The 20015-nt window shown below is 50.6% G+C and overlaps 1 protein-coding gene across 1 annotated transcript in view; it reads left to right on the top strand.

Annotated features, from left to right (window-relative positions):
- The window catches only part of LOC144826435 (transient receptor potential cation channel subfamily M member 7-like), a 2236140-nt gene that overhangs the window by 1959505 nt on the left and 256620 nt on the right, over positions 1 to 20015 (top strand). The window contains exon 34 of the mRNA XM_078684762.1: positions 17860 to 18143. Coding sequence (XP_078540888.1) covers positions 17860 to 18143 — 284 coding nt within the window. The remainder of the gene's footprint in view (positions 1 to 17859; positions 18144 to 20015) is intronic.

Raw genomic sequence — 20015 nt, 5'->3', positions numbered from 1 at the left:
CATGCAGCTCACCAAAGAGACAGGCCCACGGTGCCGAGGATGTGGTGAGGACAAAGCTCTTGGCAGGAAGAGATGCTGGAGGCTAGAGCTTCTTGTAATCCGAATATCTCTGGAGTACAGAGCCAAAGAGGCCTTGGCAACAGCAGGTCTATTCAGTGCACAGGTGTTCTGCTCCAGCGGTTCCGATGGCCTCAAACTTGCTGAGAGGACAGGTCAGGCTTCGAGGGAGTTGCAGTGCAGCCACGTGTGTTGCTGAGCCTTTCAAAGTTGTGGAACTTCAGGAGCAGCAGACTGGTCAGCTTTGTTGCAGTGCCTGCAGATGCAGGGGAGTGACTCCTTCACTCCAAGGGAGATCACTCCAATTGTCCTTGATGCTAACAAGCCTGGAGAGGAACCTAGAAGAAGCACATACACAGATGAAGAAGACTTGCAGAACAGCAAGAACAGGAGCAGCAGGAGTCTCCGTTGGTGCAGTCTTGGTTCCAGGCGAAGTCCATGTGCCCACACGATCGAAGTTGAAGTGGTTTAGGGTTTGAATCGTGTCCTACCATGAATCTGAGGAGCCACCCACCGGTAAGCCCTTAAGTACCCTAGGGAAAAGGTTGGAACGATTCCAGGGTCCCTCTCAGAGGAGGGGCTGAACAAGAGGGGAGGATATTTTCATGCCCTCTGTCAGGTTTCGCGCCAGAGCAGGAGCCAAGGGCTTCCTGAACTGGCTCAAACTGGAGTATGCAAGAAGGGCCCCAAATGAGCCTTTCAAAGCAGTCTGGTGGCGCTGACAAGCAACCTCTCCCCAGCCCAATACACTTAATCCTGTTTGGGAGGTGGTCACACCTCCCTATGACAGGAAACCTATTGTTCATCCTTCCCCCTGCTGGAGCTCAGCAGCAGGAGGGCAGAACTGGTTCTGTTGTCGGTGGCAGCACCAGCTTGCTGTTAGACCCTCAAAGGTTGGTACTGTAAATACAGGGGGCACCCTAAGGGAGCCCCCAGTACATGGGATCCTACATTCAACACTGGAATCGGTGTTGGGGTAGTATTCCAACATGTCTGATACCATACATGACCAGTTTCGGTGCAGCCAATAGATAGTTAGACATCTCGTAAATGACTTGATGTCCACTATATGTATTAAATGGCTGACCGCACTTACAAAGCCTGGAGACTCTACTGTCGGGTTTGTAGGGATGACCTGGTCTTGCAGGGGCACCCTCACACTTATAACCAAGCACCCTGCTTTCAGGTCTGAAGAGCCTGCCATAGGGGTGATTTATAGGTTTAAAGTGTAGTGACCTCACATATAAGGAAACCTATATCTGCTGTGAGAGGGGCAAGCGCCAACTCACAGTCTGCAATGGCAGGCCTTTAGTCAGTTTAAGTGGGCTCCCCTGCTTGGCACACTACATGCTGCAGACCGGTGTACCTATGCCCTGGGTACCTCTGTACCATATACTAGGGAGTTATAAGGGTACACCAGTAGCCAATTGGGAAGGTACCAAAGTACTTACCACTGTCAAATTTAGAGAGAAAGCACAGTGACTGGGATCCTGATTAGCAGGATCCAATCCAGACTAGTCATAAAGCAGAATAACACCAGCAAAAAGTGGGGGTTACTATGAAAGCTGATCCTACATTCTTACAATGACACTGTAGTCCATCCTGTGACTATGGTAACATTGGGGAGGGGTTACTGGCCTGAAACAGGTAGTAGTCGCTTCAAAACTTCCAGTCCCTTTTCTGCTTGGATATGTTCTGGAAACGTCAGCATGGGCTGAGGCAGAAAGAAGGACACATGCTGCAATGCCAAACATCCCTGAGATAGTGCGTGTAAAAACAAGAGCACATTGTTATTGTTATGTTGGATTTATATCGCGCCAAATCACCTGCAGGTCTCTAGGCGCTCGGAAATCGATGAAATTCATACAATAACTACATACAACACAAAGAGGTAGTGCAACAGCCAGCTTACATTGCACCCAGGACCTTTCCAAACAGCAATTCCCATAATCTAATCTTGAGATAATGGTCGCCGCTACAATTGTTCGCAACATGGACTGAGAAAGAACGGGGGCTAGCTTACGTAACTGCCTGATGATATTCGTGCAGCTCCCAACAACAGAGGAGATTTGGCTGCCCATTGACCGATCACAATCCAGCTTAATCCCCAAGCTCTTTACATTTGCGCTCGGCTTCGGAGTTGGACCTAACTCCTGTGGCCAATAAAGATCGCTCCAAGGTGAGGTGGTAGATGGAATTACCAATACCTCGGTCTTATCCGGATTGATCTTCAGCAGATTTCCAGTCATCCACCCGACCGTGTACCTCAAGATATTCTGCGCTTGGGACTGCGCGGCCTCAGTGTTGTCGATACTCAGTACAAGCTGAGTGTCATCAGCGTAATTAAAAACTCTGCAGCCATACTGGCCAGAGATGCAATCAGAGGTTGGAGATAAAGATTGAACAGTAGTGGGGACAATGCGGAGCCCTGAGGCACCCCACACTCTAAAGTCCCCACATCTGATATCAAATCCCCCAGTTGTATCCTCTGTGTCCTTCCCAAAAGAAAGGATTTCAACCAATTAAAGGCCACGCCTTTAACCCCGAAATTTTCCAGTCTTTCCAGGAGCAGGGCATGGCTGACCGTATCGAACGCCGCTGACAGATCTAAAAGAATCAGGGCGCTCGGTTTCTTAATATCAGCCATGCCTCTTAATTCATCCAGCACCGAGAGCATCACCAACTCGGTGCTGTGGTGTGCTCGAAACCCTGCCTGTCGCTTGTGGAGTAGACAATGAGACTCCACGTGAAGGGATAGAAACTTCAGGACGTGCTGTTCATGGTGTAAAAGGAGAGTTGGAGCCGGAAAGGATGGTTCAACCTCCCAAGAGAAAAGGTAGGAAGACTGGTAAAACCGTGTCCACACGGCAAAAGAATCAGGACCCCTCTCCTTGGTATGACATTACCATGTCTACCTTCACCACTCACTTCTTTACATCGCACATTTCACAGCGCATACCACTACCACGTTTTTACAATAGAAACACCTTCACCACGCATTCCACTACCTTTGTAAACAAACTTTACTAGGCATTTGCGATACATGCATTTGTACATTGCAGATATTTGCATGGATGTGTAGAGAATACTGGCCATTTTCTTAACATATATAACATCTTAACATATATATCACTCAGTGTTACGATATTGGCATCCATACGCACTTAATTTGTCCTCAAGAACTTTCATATCAGGCAGTTTCAAATTACATGTTATGCATTGATGCAATTATTAATCCCGCTCCACACTCTGCTAAATAGCAACCCTCAACTCCCTCCTCCCTTACCCCCCCCTCTCCCCTCAAGAGTGTCTAGAATTAATCTGTACAAGCGTTCTTCTTCGGGCCACCTTTCAGAAACTTCTATCCATTCGTCATGGCCCCCAAGTTCCATGTTAGGACTTCCAGTCAGTAGGTGCCTCATCCCTCACTCATATCCCTGCACCCCGTCTCAGTGCGTGTGTCTAATCATCAGTCTGTGTTAATTCTCGATTTCTTTCTTCTGATATATCATTAAGCTGCTTTAGTTGCATCCTCAGCCCTTCCCATGCCCTACCTGCCCCCAGCGTCTTTTCGCTACCATGCATTCCACTACCACACATATTTTAACGTGCTTACTGTCTCTGAAACAGTCTATCACAGTGTAACACTGCCACCTACTGTTCAAAATGTATACATTAACTCTTAATAACATGTTTTATTCCATTTGTCGTTTACACATTTGGTAGTATTTGAACATATTATATTTTTGGGGGGACACCCCCCCAAAGCCCCCGTTTTTAATTATTCTCAAATGCGTGGTTTTGTCTTGCGTTGTGAAGACTTGTGTGCCAACAGTGTTTACGATGTAAAAAATGAATGGAAAATGTACTACAAAGGAAAAACCTCGGGGTAAAGGATGGTTCCCCTCTCCTCAGGATGAGGACTTGTCTGCCCCAGAGGGAACTGGGGCTATGGAGCTTGAACCTTAGAAGGTAGAGCTCTTGGGTCCAGGGAAACCGCTTAGGGAACAGCTGTGCCGTGGACAGCAGGTCTACCCCACTATTGAAAGCCTGAGGCAGCAAGCTGCTGCACAGGAGCAGGGAGATATCAGTGCCCCTCACTGGGTCTATTGGGAGGAGGGACTCCTTTAATCTGAGGCCAGAGACCCCAAACTTGGTGCTACTAGGAGAGTGGCAGTACCTATGTTGTATAGAGAGTTCCCACTCACATTGGCCCCTGACAATCCCCCCCTACCCCTCTTAGCTGGACATCTGGGTAAGACAAAAACTTGGGAAAGACTTATCAACCACTTTTATTGGCCCCATATGGCCCAAAAAGTGAAGGAGTTTGTAAACTCCTATGTCACCTGTCAAGCCAGTGACAAAACAGGGTATCTGAAAGAGACACGTTAGTGATAGATTCCTTACCTTAGAATATTCCCAGGTGTCAGACTGGACCCGGAAAACTTTGCGTAGCAATACCCCTGCGCGCCGGTAGGCGTCGTCCGCTGCTCCGCGTCCGTCGTCGCGTCGTTAGCGCCGGAATGACGTCGTTGGAGTACTTAGACGCGGCCCATGCGCGCTGACGTCAGTTCTTCTTTTTTCCGCGCCAGCTAGCGCAGATCCAGAGAAGCTCTACCCCTTAGTAATTTTATGACTAAACTTTTTGATCGTTTGATCATTTCTTTTTTCGAGTCTTCGACTCCTAACGGTGCCGGTAGGGATGCCCGGTTTCAAACCCTGTTCGAAGTGCGACCGACTGATGTCGGTTACGGACCCCCCATCGCCGGTGCCTGAAGTGTTTAGGCCTCGACCACGACGACCGCACCTGCTCCGACTGCCGGGCCCTGACATCTAAAGCTAGGCGGGAGCGGTCCCGCAAGCGACTCGAGCTCCGGCAGTCGGCCCGCGCCGTTCCAGGTCCCGGTCGGACGGGAGGTCGAGGGATCGGTCGCGGGGTCGGAGTCATCGCAGCTCCGGGAGTGGACACCGGTCGTCAGGATCCAAGTCCTCAGGTAAGAGGCATGAGAGGTCGGAGCGACGTCATCGTTCCTTCGACCCACCCCGACGCTCGCACGATGAGCCCGGGGGTTCGGGTGACACCACCCGCGCGGCTCCGATGGAGTCGCAAGCGTCACCACCTGCCCCACCCCTTCGGGTCCCTGGGCACGGCGCGACACCAGAGGAGGTCGAGCCGTACCTCATGGCCATGAGGTCCCTCCCTTCTCAGCCGGGTCCCGTAGCGCCTCCGGGCCCGACGGTCCCGGCTGGAGGCCCTAGCGGGTCGGGCGCTTCGGCCCCAACGCCGCCGGCGACTTCGGTCCCGGCGCCGCAGGACCTCACCGGATCCGCTTCCGGATCCGGGTCGTCACCGGTCGACCTCACGACCTCGCCGGCGCCGGCCCCGCGGGTGTCACCCCCGGCGCCCACTGTGGATGCCGTCCCCAGTCTTCCCTTCGGTCCGTCTCTGGCGCCGGAACGGCGCCGATGGGCGCCGCTTCCGCTGGCTTTTGGAGATTTTTATTTCCATGAGGTGGCCCCGTCTGTTGACCCTGTTGTACAGGGGACGGGTGATGAAGGTGACTGGGAGGGGTCCGAGGACCCTCTGGCACTAGAGTGCCAGTCTCAAGAGGACTGGACATATGAGCTTGGCAGTGGTATTGACACTTCGCCAGACACTGGATTTGTCTCCCCTCCCAATGTGGCTACGGAGGAGGGGGCTGCTTACAGCGTAGTGTTGACGAGGGCGGCCAAGGCCTTAAACCTTGAGCTCCCCGTCGCGGCCGTGAGGACTAACCTCCTCACTGAGGTCCTTAGACCGCAGGCAAGCTCCAATGAGCCTCTGCTGCCGTTTAACGAGGCCTTGTGTGACGTTCTTGTGGGCACTTGGTCCAAGCCCGCCACAGGTCCGCCTGTGGATAGGAACGTGGCCAGACGCTACCGCCCGGCCCCGGGCGACCCTTGCTTTTTGTCCACCCATCCCATCCCCGAGAGTCTGGTCATCCAGGCCTCCACTTCCCAGACCGCATTCCGGACGGCTCCGCCCAATCGGGAATCCAAGAGATATGAACAATTCGGGAAGAAAGTGTTCTCGTCCCTGAGTTTGGGGCTGCGGTCTGTCAATACCGCTTGTCTCTTGGGCCGCTACACCCACACTCTGTGGGACACGGTCGCGGACGTGCTGCCACAGTGTCCTGAGGAGGTCCAGGCGAAACTCGCCCAAGCCCTTGCGAAGGGTTGAGATGCAGCGCGTTATTCCATCCGGTGTGGGCTGGATACCACGGACTCACTGGGCAGGGCGATGGCAACCTCGGTGGCGGTTCAACGCCACGCCTGCTTGAGGTCCGCCAACTTTTCGCCCGATGTCCAGGCCACTCTTCTGGACATGCCGTTCGATGGCCGTCGCCTCTTTGGCGACAAGGCAGACCATGCGCTTGAGCGTTTTAAGGACTCCAGGGCTACGGCCAAGTCCTTGGGTCTTGCGGCCCCATGCCAGCAAACGGCTGCCTTTCGTTCCTTTCGTGGCCACGGAAGGGGCGCCCCCACACGTGCTGCCAGCCACGCACCGCAGAATGTTCAACAGCGCGGTGGTGGCCGTGGAAACCGCCGCAACGGCGGTCGGGGACAACGGCGAGGCCAGTCCACACCTCCCTCCGCAGCACCTGCCTAAAAACCTTCCTAGTCCGTGTTTTCAGGCCCATGTGACGCCAGTGGGGGGCAGGGTTCGCCATCACCTCTTCCACTGGCGCACTGTCACGTCGCACAGGTGGGTGCTGCAAATCATCCGAAGGGGCTACTCCCTCCCCTTCGAGGCGACCCCTCCAGCCATGCCACCGCAATTCAACAGCGTGTCGGGGGATCACTTGCAACTTCTGCAAGAAGAAATCACGGCCCTCTTGGCCAAGGGGGCCATCGAGCGCGTTCCTGGGCCAGAAGTAGGCTGTGGTTGTTACTCCCACTACTTTCTGGTACCCAAGAAGGGCAAAGGGGGCCTACGCCCTATCTTGGACCTACGGAACGTCAACGGCTTCCTCCGGAAGGAGAAGTTCAAGAGGCTGACTTTGGCTCAGGTCTTAGCTGCCCTGGACCCTGGAGACTGGATGGTAGCGTTGGACTTGCAGGACGCTTTTTTTCACATCCCCGTCCTGCCGGCCCACCGGCGTTACCTGCGGTTCACGGTAGGCCACAAGCGCTTTCAATTTACCGTGCTCCCCTTCGGCCTTACCAGCGCCCCACGGGTGTTCACGAAGGTGATGGCGGTGGTCGCAGCTCATCTGCGCAGGTTAGGGCTGTCAGTCTTCCCCCACCTCGACGACTGGTTGTTGAAGGCGGGCTCGCCCCAGACAGTCGTCAGCCACCTCCAGACTACGGCCGGCCTCCTGCACTTGCTGGGGTTCCCCATCAACGTGCCGAAGTCGCACCTGTGTCCCTCCCAGAAGCTCCTCTTCATCGGAGCGGTTCTAGCCTCGGCGCAGTTTCGTGTATCCTCCCGAACTGCGGGTTCGGGATATTCAGGCTCTGATTCCGATCTTTCAGCCTTTATCCCGAGTCTCGGTCAGGTTGACGCTGCGGCTTCTGGGGCTGATGGCCTCCTGCATCCTTCTGGTGCATCACGCCCGGTGGCGGATGCGGGCTCTGCAGTGGGACCTGAAGTTTCAGTGGGCCCAGCATCAGGGCAACTTGTCCGATCATGTCTTGATCTCGGAGGGCACTGCAAGACAGTTGCAGTGGTGGCTCACGGACCGCGATTGGGTCAGTGGCAGATCCCTCTCCCTACCCCACCCGGAGCACGTGGTTGTGACGGACGCGTCCCTCCAGGGCTGGGGTGGCCACATGGGAGAGGCGGAGATCAGAGGCCTCTGGTCTCCGGCGGAGTCCCGGCTCCACATCAACTTTTTGGAGCTGCGGGTGATCCGACTAGCACTGAAGGCATTCCTCCCCTCTGTCCGGGGGAGTGTAGTGCAGGTGTTCACGGACAACACCACCGCCATGTGGTACTGCAACAAACAGGGCGGGGTGGGATCGTAGACCCTATGCCAGGAGGCTCTACGCCTCTGGCAGTGGCTGGATCATGAGGGCGTGACCCTGGTGGTTCAACACCTGGCAGGTTCTCTGAATGCCAGGGCGGACGAACTCAGGGCATGATGGATCACGAATGGCGTCTGAACTCGGACGTGGCGCAAGACCTCTTTCAGCAATGGGGAGAGCCTTGGTCAGATCTATTCGCCACAGAAGAGAACGCGCAATGTCATCAGTTCTCCGCGTTGGAATTTCCAAGGCGGCACTCGCTCGGAGACACTTTTCGTCGCGAGTGGAGTTGCGGTCTATTGTACGCCTTTCCGCCTATACCACTTCTGCCCAGAGTGCTGAAGAAGATCAGGCGCGACCGGGCCCAGGTTATCCTTGTGGCTCCGGACTGGGCACAAAGATACTGGTATCCCGAGCTACTCGGCATGTCAGTCGATCCCCAGATTCGTCTGCCTCTTAGGGAGGACCTTCTGTCGCAGCAGCAGGGGACGGTTCTGCACCCGAATCTGTCCAGTCTCCACCTACAAGCTTGGAGATTGAGCGGCGGCAGTTGAGGCCATTTGACTTGCCTCCCGAAGTCTGTAATGTCATTCTGGCAGCCAGGCGTCCCTCCACAAAGTCGGTATACGCCTGCAGGTGGAACAGATTTGTGGCATGGTGCACAGCAAAGGCTGTGGACCCACTCTCTGCACCCCTTTCTGAGGTTCTCCTCTTTCTTCTTTCTCTTGCCCAGCAGGGCTCTGCTCTGGGCACTATCAAGGGGTACCTTTCTGCCCTTTCCGCCTTCTTAAGGCTACCTGATCAGCCTTCCTTGTTCAAGTCCCCCATTGTAAATAGATTTTTGAAGGGCATCACACACATGTTCCCTTTCAGTTCCTTTCGTGATGCCCCAGTGGGACTTGAATCTTGTACTTACTTACCTAATGTGTGCTCCCTTTGAGCCGCTCCATAACTTTCCTCTCCGTCTTCTTACTTTGAAGACTGCTTTCCTGGTTGCCATCACCTCTGCCAGGAGAGTGAGTGAGCTCCAGGCTCTTTCTTCCACACCTCCTTTCCTCTCTGTCCATCCGGACAAGGTTGTGTTGCGGACGACACCATCTTTCCTGCCCAAGGTTGTCACGGCCTTCCACATCGGGCAGTCCATTACCTTGCCCACATCCTTCGAAAGAGGAAGAGAGGCTCCACCGTCTGGACCCAAAACGTGCACTCTGTTATTATCTGGATCGCACACGCCAGTTCCGGGTGGATGACCAACTCTTTGTTGGTTACGTGGGCGCTAAGAAGGGAAAGGTGATGCACAAGCGGACCATCTCGCGGTCGATCATCTTGTGTATCCAGGCATGTTACTCCTTGGCTAAGAAGGAGGCCCCTGTTGGATAGCGGGTTCATTCCACTCGGGCCACGGCGACTACCACTGCCCTGGGCCGAGGAGTGCCCTTGCAGGACATTTGCCAGGCAGCTACGTGGGCCTCGCTGCACACGTTTGCACGACACTACTGCCTGGACAGCCAAGTCCAGAGGGATGGCTTCTTTGGCCGTTCCGTCCTCCAGGACTTTCTGGTGTGATTATTGGTTCGCAGACCCACCACCGGGGTTGGTATTGCTGGGGTATCTATTCTAAGGTAAGGAATCTATCACTAACGTGTCTCTTTCAGATGCACAAGTTACTACTTGTGTAACGATATATCTGTAAGAGACATTAGTTAGTGATAGATTCCTTACCGACTCACCCCTCCACCCCGTTCTGCGAACCGATGTCTAGGGTTAAGGTCATCCCCTTTCAGGGCCCTAGTTTCATGGCACCAGTGTTGGTTCTATCATGGCTCTGCGTATCTGGCGCGGAAAAGCTGTGTATCAGAACTGACGTCAGCGCGCATGGGCAGCGTCTGAGTACTCCGACGACGTCATTCCGGCGCTAACGACGCCGACGACGGACGCGGAGCCGCGGACGACGCCTACCGGCGCGCAGGGGTATTGCTACGCAAAATTTTCCCAGATCCAGTCTGACGCCTGGGGATATTCTAAGGTAAGGAATCTATCACTAACTAATGTCTCTTACAGATATATCGTTACACAAGTAGTAACTTGTGCGACACCCAAAGACCCTCCTAATTCCACTACCAGTGGTTGAGATTCCTTTTGAAAGGGTAGGTGTGGATATAGTGGGTCCACTTGAACCTCCCACCACCTCAGGAAGCAAATACATTCTGGTAGTAGTGGATCATGCTACTAGGTATCCTGAAGCCATTCCCCTTAGTTCTACGACAGCCCCTGCATTAGCCAAAGCCCTCATTGGTGTGTTCACCAGAGTAGGGTTTCCTAAGGAGGTAGCATCAGACCGAGGTTCCAACTTCATGTCTGCATACTTGACACACATGTGGGGTGGTCTATAAGTTCACCATACCCTATCACCCACAAATCAATGGCATTGTTGACAGATTCAACAAGACATTGAAAGGCATGATAATGGGTTTCCCGGTAAAACTCAAAAGTGGATGGGATGTTCTGTTACCCTGCCTGTTTTTTTTACTACAGAGAGGTGCCTCAGAAGGGAGTAGGATTCACCCCCTTTAAACTTCTGTTTGGCCACCTTATAAGTGGACCACTCTATTTTGTGAGGGAAGAATGGGAGAAACCCCATCGTGTACCAAAACAAGATGTGCTGGAGAATGTGCTTGGCCTTCATTCTAGGATGGCCGAACACATACAGAAAGCATTTAAAAATCTTGATGCCAGCCAGGAGCTCCAGAAGCTCTGGTATGACCCGAAGGCTGAGATGATGCAGTTTCAACCAGGGCAGAAGGTGTGGGTTTTGGCGTCTGTGTCACAATGGGCCCTCTGAGACAAATGGAGTGGCCCTTTCTCTAGGCTAGAAAAAAGAACGAGGCCACCTACTTGGTAGACATGGGCACAAGCAGGCCCCCTAAGAGGGTGATACATGTGAACCACATGAAGCTTTTCTGTGGCAGGGCTTATGTAACCATGTTGATGGTTACTGATGAGGACCGAGAGTGAACTTCTCTGTGACCTCTTCTTTTACAGCCCACAAGATGGCTCAGTAGATGGAGGTGTCTATTCAGGCACCTCTCTGCCCAATAGCAGGCTGATCGTAGACAGGTCCTTCAACATTCTACACAGCTCTTCTCCTTAACCCCTGGACAGACACACTGGTGTACTCATGATGTGCTCACTGGAGACAGCTTGCCGGTCAAAACCAAAATCTATCGCCAGTCTGATCAAGTTAAGGAGAGCATCAAGGCTGAGGTCGGCGAGATGCTGGAGTTGGGGGTCATTGAGCCTTCTGAGAGTCCCTGGGCCAGGCGAAGGGTCCTAGTACCCAAACCTCATCTACAGGGTAGAAAGAAAGAAATTAGGTTTTGTGTGGGCTACAGGGGCCTGAATACTGTCACAAGACAGATTCCCAACCCATCCCCAGAGCTGATGAATTGAAAGATAAGTTAGGGGCTGGCAAATGTCCCAGGTACCCTTGACTTGACTGCAGGGTACTGGATGTTTGGCATGGCTCCTGGAGCAAAAGACAAGACAGCCTTCCCCACACCTAATGGGCACTTCCAGTTTACTGTAATGCCCTTTGGTCTGAGTGCCCCTGCCACCCTACAAAAGTTGGTGAGAAAAGTTGTTGCTGGGTTGGAAGGCTTAAGTGCATCTTAGCTTGATGATTTTGCGGCATTTAGCTCTTCCTGGCAGGATCACGATGTCCACCTGGGGAAAGTTTTACAGGCCCTGCAAGCTTTAGCCCTATCAAGGCATCCAAATGGTGAATAGGGCAGGGAACTGTTGTTTATTTGGGCCACCTAGTAGGTGGGAGGCCAAGTTCAACCACTACAGGTAAAATCCAGACAGTTCAGGATCGGGAAGCTCCAAAAGTCAATACCCAGGTCAGGGAATTCCATTAATTAATTGGGTACTACAGGAGGTTTGTTTAAGGGGTATAGATCCATTGTGACACCTCTCTCAGACATCATCTCTAACAAGATGCCCAAGTAAGTAATCTGGACAGTTAGCTGTCAAAAAGCTTTTCACACCGTAAAAGAGGCAATGTGCTCAGCATATATTCTCAAGGCTTCAGATTACTCCAAGAAGTTCACTGTGCAGACTGATGCCTCTGAGCTAGGGGTGGGAGCAGTCCTATCCCTGACCAATATGTAACAACAAAAGCCCGATAAATCTGGACTGAGGGAACCAGAGGCAAGGGGTACTGGTAGACGGCAGCCTCCAACATAAACTGTATACCACAATGAGCCGCTCCCAGTCTTTGTGTTGCTAGTGTAAGTGCGTCAACATGTTTCTGCCTGTAGAATGCCGGTCTACAGGCAGAAACATGTTGATCTCTTTCACAGCGGTGGGGAGACATAAATATCCCCATGACACCGAACACTTTCTTTTAACTACCATATGGATGCCGGCACTATTAAATTCAAGCTGACACCCGTAATGGCCTTTTAATTCACTCTTTATAAAAATTTTCTTTGGGCCCCCACTTAGTTTAGAAGTGCATCCCGTTCGTCAGGTGTATGCCTGCACTCTATCAAACCAAGTTTCTAGAGGGCGAGGACTGGTCAATGATGAAGCATGACACCTGGTGGTGTGTGAGACCAGTTCTTCACTTTTTGTGAGATGCCAGCACTCACAATTTGAACACTGCGCTTACACTAGCAACACAAAGACTGGGAGCGGCTCATTGTGGTGTACTATCCCAGACCAACACTGATGGCCAAGACCAGGCTGTTGCTTACATTAGCAGGAGGTTGCTCCCTAGGGACCAGTGTTGGTGTGACATTGACAGGGAGGCCTTTGCTGTGGTCTGGTCCCTGAAGAAGCTACGACCATACCTGTTTGAGACTCACTTCATAGTTCAAACTGACCGCAGACCTCTCAGATGGCTGATGCGAATGAAAGGTAAAAACCCAAAACTTTTTAAATGGTCCATCACCCTACAGGGAATGGACTTTACAGTGGAACATAGACCTTGGATTGCCCAGGCCAATGCAGATGGCCTTCCCAGATTTTTCTACTTAGACAATGAAGACGCTCTTGTTAAAGGTTAGTCTCATCCTCTTTCTTTTGGGGGTGGGGGTGAGGGGGTGTAGGAAAGTGCCCCTTTTTGCATTCTTACCCCCACTTTTTGCCTTATACTTGATGCACTTCAACTTTATGTGCCCTGGTTCCCTGGCAATCAGGTTCTCAGGGCCTGTGTTCTTTACTTAAACTGTATCTTTGTACCCACAATTGGCGCATCCCTGGCCACAGAAAATGTACCATGGGTACCAAGGGCACTATGACGAGGGAAGGCCGCTAAGGGCTGTAGCACCTATTGCGTCTCACTAAGAGGTCCTACAACTTGACTTGACACCCACACACTCCCATTGCAGGCTGCATGTTTTGGTGCAGAAAAAAGTGAATACTTGACATGGCCTACATCCCTCTCGCATGAGGCACTAGACCACAGGTGAGGGTAACGTTGCATGAGCTCTGTACCCCTACCTTCTCTAAGTCCATTCTTAGACATTGTAAGTGCTGTAAAGCCATAAAGAGTATTTGGTTTGGGAGTTGGTCATTACGAATTCCACAGCTCCATATTGGCTTTACTAAAACCTGGGAAGTTTGGTAGCAAACGTCTCAGCACATTAAACCCACACTGATGCCAGTGTGGGTTTTAATGCAAAATGCGCTCAGAGGACATCGTAGAGATGTCCCCGGAAGAATAGCCAACCCTGGTGTGTTTACTGAATTTACCACCACCAGACATCTTTCTGGACCTCTGGGTAGAGGGCCTCCGCTTTATGGGTCCAGAAACTAAGCCCATCCTGGGCAGAGGTGTCATGCCTCATCCAACAGGATAAGCTGGATCCACGAAGGGGAAGCTTCAAAGCCCTGCTGCCTTTGTGAGCTGACCCTGCCTGTTGCTGCGCCCAGCAACTGGTGACCACATGAGGAGGGAGAATCCGTGGGAAAACCAAGTTAGGAGGACAGGTGTGCCCACCTTTGCCAACTCCACCCCTCAGGTGGAGAAGGCAGGTTGAAGCACACATCTCTGTCCCCTCCATCTTGAAGATAAGGGGACACAGCCAATTAGCGCGAGGCTCATGCCCCCTCTCACTGGAGGGTGGCATAATATGGGATGTACCCCACCCCCCCAAGTAAGGGACCTATTGGTCCCAACCTGCGCATCCCTGTAACGCCGCTAAATGTAGTATTTAAGGGGGTGGTGATGGACGGAGCATCTGAACCAATCAAACACTCACACCCAGTCAAAAGATCTGGGTTTGATCCATCACCATTCTTTAGCCCACTCTGCCACCCCAGTTCCGACATGGCTATATGCAAATCAGTCTGACCCTGTGCCTCATGGGAACAGTCCAGCCTGAACTGCCAAGCTATGCGTTCCCTGGACTGGAAACAAGCTTCCGAGGACCGGTTTCTGGCATTCCAGCCGTCTTCAGCCCGGCTTGCTTGAATCCAGTGGCAAAGTGAGCAAGGGACTCATGTCTGAGCATACCCTGCCACACTTATGGCGGCCAAAGCGGTACAAAAGGGGGTGGTGATGGACGGAGCATCTGAACCAATCAAACACTCACACCCAGTCAAAAGATCTGGGTTTGATCCATCACCGTTCTTTAGCCCACTCTGCCACCCCAGTTCCGACATGGCTATATGCAAATCAGTTTGACCCTGTGCCTCATGGGAACAGTCCAGCCCGAACTGCCAAGCTATGCCTTCCCTGGACCGGAAACAAGCTTCCGGCAGTTCGGCAGTTCGGGCTGGACCGTTCCCATGAGGCACAGGGTCAGACTGATTTGTATATAGCCATGTCTGAACTGGGGTGGCAGAGTGGGCTAAAGAACGGTGATGGATCAAACCCAGATCTTTTGACTGGGTGTGAGTGTTTGATTGGTTCAGATGCTCCGTCCATCACCACCCCCTTTTGTACCGCTTTGGCCGCCATAAGTGTGGCAGGGTATGCTCAGACGTGAGTCCCTTGCTCACTTTGCCACTGGATTCAAGCAAGCCGGGCTGAAGACGGCTGTAACTGCCAGAAACCGGTCCTCGGAAGCTTGTTTCCAGTCCAGGGAAGGCATGGCTTGGCAGTTCGGGCTGGACTGCTCCCATGAGGCACAGGGTCAGACTGATTTGCATATAGCCATGTCTGAACTGGGGTGGCAGAGTGGGCTAAAGAACGGTGATGGATCAAACCCAGATCTTTTGACTGGGTGTGAGTGTTTGATTGGTTCAGATGCTCCCTCCATCACCACCCCCTTTTGTACGCTAAATGTAGTATTTAGGCATGGCCCTGAACCTGGCCTCCTCAGACTGAAGTAAAAAAAAGGAGGAGGACCGAAGAGCCATGCTGAAACAGGAAGAAGAAGAGGTAAACTGCTTTGGCCAGCCCTACCTGCCAGTCCCTAATTCGACCTCCTCCCAGTGAAATCCCGGTGTGTCCAGCAGCCTGTAGCCGACCAGAACCCGGAGGACATGCCCTGCCTTCAACAAACAGACTCTTTCTCCAGTGAGCATCAGATTTGTTCAAACCAAAGACTCCAATACAGACCCCGAATCCAGACAAATTCGCATTTCTGCACCACTCTTCACCCGACTCCCCCAGCCTGAGTTTGAGTGGCCCAACACCACGAGGAGGTGTCCCCAGCGATCCTAACATGGGGCCTTGTAATCCCTGACCTGCCTCGACCTTCTACCAGACACCTGCAACCTCAACCCGAGAGGTTCCCCCTACCCCAACCGGAGCTGGAAAGAAAACCCGGTGCCCAAAGACACCCCTGCACCCGATGCCTAACGACCTTGGGTGGCCCAACCGACTGTATCCAGGCATCCCTCAACAATCCAACTTACCTCTCCTGCCGGTGGTCGACCTCAGGAAACCTCCTTGCCCGAGCCTTTCTTCTAAACTGGATATCTCCATTGGAAACCACAGGGTTGCTGACGTCTTCTTGGCACTCTGCTTCCGGCCGACTCCGTACTGCTGCGCTGGCGGTGCAGCTCCTGTGCTGATTTTTGGCCCATGTAGTGCTGATCCTAACCCCAAGAGCTTTGCTCCCACAACCAAATGGCCTGCTCGTACGCAATCCCCAACCGACGCCCCCCCTAAACCCATTGGCTAACATGCAGCCTCTGTATCCAGCCTGTCACAGTGCTGCCGGTGATGTAATTTGAGTGCCTCCTTGAGCCTTGGAGAACCTTGAGTCTAACCCCAAAAAGCTATTCTTGTTGATAGTTTACTTAACCTTCAAGCTGATACATTCTTTACTTCCATAGGAATCCATGTTATGATTTTTCTCCAAAAATGTTGTGTTGAACTGAATTCTGTATTGAAACCAAGTAACTTTGCTTGAAACCCAAAACTGTCATACTTACCTACCTTTTGTAAGACTCATTGTGTGAAATCTAAGCATATCGCCGCAAGTAGTCAAAGTAAATGAAATTTATTCTAAACTGTTTTGAAAGCAAATACAAACCTGTAACAATTTCATGTTCAGCTACAATTAGATTATATTTTACCTACCGGTGCCAAGTTGTGCTTGGGTCTAGAAATAAAATGTAAGTACACCTTTTTTATACTTACCTAATTGGTCTGGAAGCAGTCTCTGAGTGTATACCATCAGTTCTTGCCTGAGTGAATACAATAAATGCTTAACACACCCTCCTGATAATCTGAACTGCTCAACCATACCACCACAAACGGAGCTGTTAGTGATTATCTAATTTAGCATCTGGTATACCTGCGGGGATCCCGTGCACTCTGTGCACAGCATACCTTACTTTGGGATAGTATATACAGATCCAGCTTCCTACAGCCACTACTGTGTTAGAGCGGTCGGGGTATCTGTCCTGGATATCTGCTACGCTGCTAGTTTCTTCCTCCAGATATTTTAGTCTAAGCTAGTTTGCACACCCACCTACTGGGAAGTATTACTTTGGTGTCTGTTCTGAGTTGAGGAATCTGCTTTTAAGAGTCTATCGGAAGAACAAGATACTTATCTTCAGGTGCGCTTATTCTGGAAGAGACTGTCTTTAACCATAGATTTCTCACCGACTCTCCCATCCTCCTTGCTCTTTCAACTGAGATCTATACCCAAAAAATCCCTTTAGACACAGCACACTGGTCCGTATAAAGTAACATTGATCTTTATGTGGCTTTTTGTTTTTGGTGTGGAAATTGTCACGAAAGTAAGTGATCTCAGCATGCAGGGGTGGTGCCTAGACGAGCACCACACTATATCGTCACTTCAGAGCAGTCAACATCGATGGTGAGCCAAACAATGCCACCTACCTGTGTGCAGAGGCACTGCTCAAACGTTTCCTGATCCATTCTGATGTCTGGGTAATAATGTAAGGTGAGAAATGTGCAGTTAGAGTCTCTACCAGAAAAGGCGTTACCAAAGGTAAGTAATGTCACCAACTCTCATCAGTGTTACCTGATGACAAGCTGAAATTGTTCGGAACCAGCCAGAACCAAACTCAATTTTCCATCTTCTCAAAAAAGTGAAGTTGTGTTGGGTATGGTAATGTTAGAGATGAAGGTACAAAGAAATATCTGTGGATGCATTTTTTAGATGTCACGAATACTTTAAACTGACACATTTTCTGTTGTGGTGGGATATTGGCTATGAAAAGGCAGTGGTTATTTAAGTGGTTACTTTGAAAACTGTTTTTTAGTTGACTTTTTCTTTAGTTTGTAATGTTAAACTTCAACTCGTTTACGAGTTATCTTTGATCAAAATGCATGGTTTAATTTAACCAACCTTAATTCCTTTGCAGGTGAACCAGTCACTGTCTACCGCTTGGAAGAGAGCTCCCCGGGTATATTAAACAACAGCATGTCTTCATGGTCACAGCGAGGACTCTGTGCCAAGATAGAATTTTTGAGTAAGGAAGAGATGGGAGGTGGTTTGCGGCGAGCTGTGAAAGTTGTGTGCACATGGTCAGAATATGACATTCTCAGATCAGGACAGCTGTACATCATCAAATCGTTTCTTCCTGAGGTTGTGGATACTTGGTCAAGCGTCTATAACGAGGATACTGTGTTACATCTCTGTCTTAGAGTAAGTTGTGAAATGTATCTAAAACATTTGTTTATATCAGCGTTTTATATGTGTGTGAAATATATATATATATATATATGTATGTATGTATGTATGTATATATATATATATATATATATATATATATATATACATACATATATATTACCTACTGGCGGTCGCTATTGGCACAACTCGAAGACCTACATTTGCTCTCTATTGGAATAACTGTGGTTTCACAGATTAAGTGGTGTCCAGCAGGGTACAATATTGATTAGAACACTATTTGAATCAAAGTTATACTCCACAAACACTGTTTCATATTCAAACCTTTTCTGTGTGAAATGATTCATTCTAAATCTGTTAGGTTTCCTTCATGGGTTCTTGCATCTTCTTGGTGTGATGGTTTGAGTGTATTGTCATTAGTGCTATAAAGCAAGCATATGAGTGAAGCAGTGAAAAATACTTATGTGAGAGACTGAAATGAGAGCCAATACAAAAGCAAAACATTGAAATCTCAAAGCGTCTGGAGCTTACAGTAAATCACTTCTCTGCTATGGGTAAGACATAAATTAACTGCGCAAGCACAATAAAGAATTGAAGTATGTGACATCAACTTTATAGAACATAGTCCAGGCCTGATAGTAACCACTTTTATAAGGAAATAAAAGTTACTGTAACCTAGCATACCTTGACAACATTCAACTGTATGCAAAAGGTGACAAACTCCACTTCCTTACTCATCTGTCTAATCACTGATATGAATTTTAGTGTGACAGAAGTGGTTTGATTGGGAAAAGAGGAGAACCTGAGGTGTGGGGTGGCCTTCACTCCCCATCCGATCGTGGCTACTTTAGAGACTACTGCTTCCACCTTAGGATGAGGAGCCCACCTGGGCAGTCTAAACATCAGAGGCCTTTGTTCTCCTGAAGAACAGGTACTTCACATTAACCTGTTGTAACAGCTGGCAATTTGGTTGGCACTCAAGGACTTATTCTCCCCCATTCAAGGTCTGTCTGTCCTGATCTTGAAGGATAATGCATCATTATTGGTGTGGTACATCAACAAGCAAGGGGGGTAGCGTTTCACCTCTTTTGCCTGGAAGTATTGAGACTATATTGAGACGCGACCACCCTATGGAATGCTCTCCCGGTCAGGATTCGAGCTGAACCTAGTTATCTGAGGTTTCGCAAGCTCCTTAAAACTTTTTTGTTTCCTCTGGACTCCTAAACTCTAGCGCCCTCCTCAGTTGTTCTTGTTCTATAGCGCTGGGACACTCTCGGGCAGCCATGCGCTCTATAAATCTATTTCATTTCATGGCCATAGGTACACTGTCAGGGTTTCCGGCTCACCCCAATCAGCTAGCAGAGTCTCTGAATGTCCGCACTGAGAGCTGATGTTATCTTGCCTATCGCAAGTGGTATCTCAGGACATCTTTACTCAGTGGGGCACTCCTGTGGAAAGTTTACTTGCCTCCTCGAAACATGCTTGATGCCAACATTTCTGCAGCCTCCAGTATCTATTGAGTGGAGCCTTGGGGTAAGCATTTCAGTTAATGTGAAAGTTTCAGCTGCAGTACGTGTTTCCTCTCATATCCCTGATTACTCTGGGTCTGAGGAAGATCTGCCAAGACTGGCCTCAAGTCATTCTCATCACCCTGCTTTCAAGGAAGAGGGTGTGGTATGCCGACCTGGTTCTTCACCACATGCTCTCTGCTGAGACTTCCATTGAGGCCCAATCTTTATTCACAGTAGAGGGAGGGAATAGTTCTCCACCCTAATCTCCGATGCCTCCACCTACATGCTGATATTGAACAGGGACATCTGAGTTCCTTTCAACTGCCACTGGAGGTGGTGCACATTATCTTGTCTGTGCTTCACCCCTCCATCAAAT

This window comes from Lissotriton helveticus, chromosome 3_2, assembly GCF_964261635.1.
Source record: "Lissotriton helveticus chromosome 3_2, aLisHel1.1, whole genome shotgun sequence".
Classification (NCBI taxonomy): Eukaryota; Metazoa; Chordata; class Amphibia; order Caudata; family Salamandridae; genus Lissotriton; species Lissotriton helveticus.
Note: the sequence above shows the minus strand (reverse complement) of the source record. Positions and strands in the feature narration are given on the sequence as shown.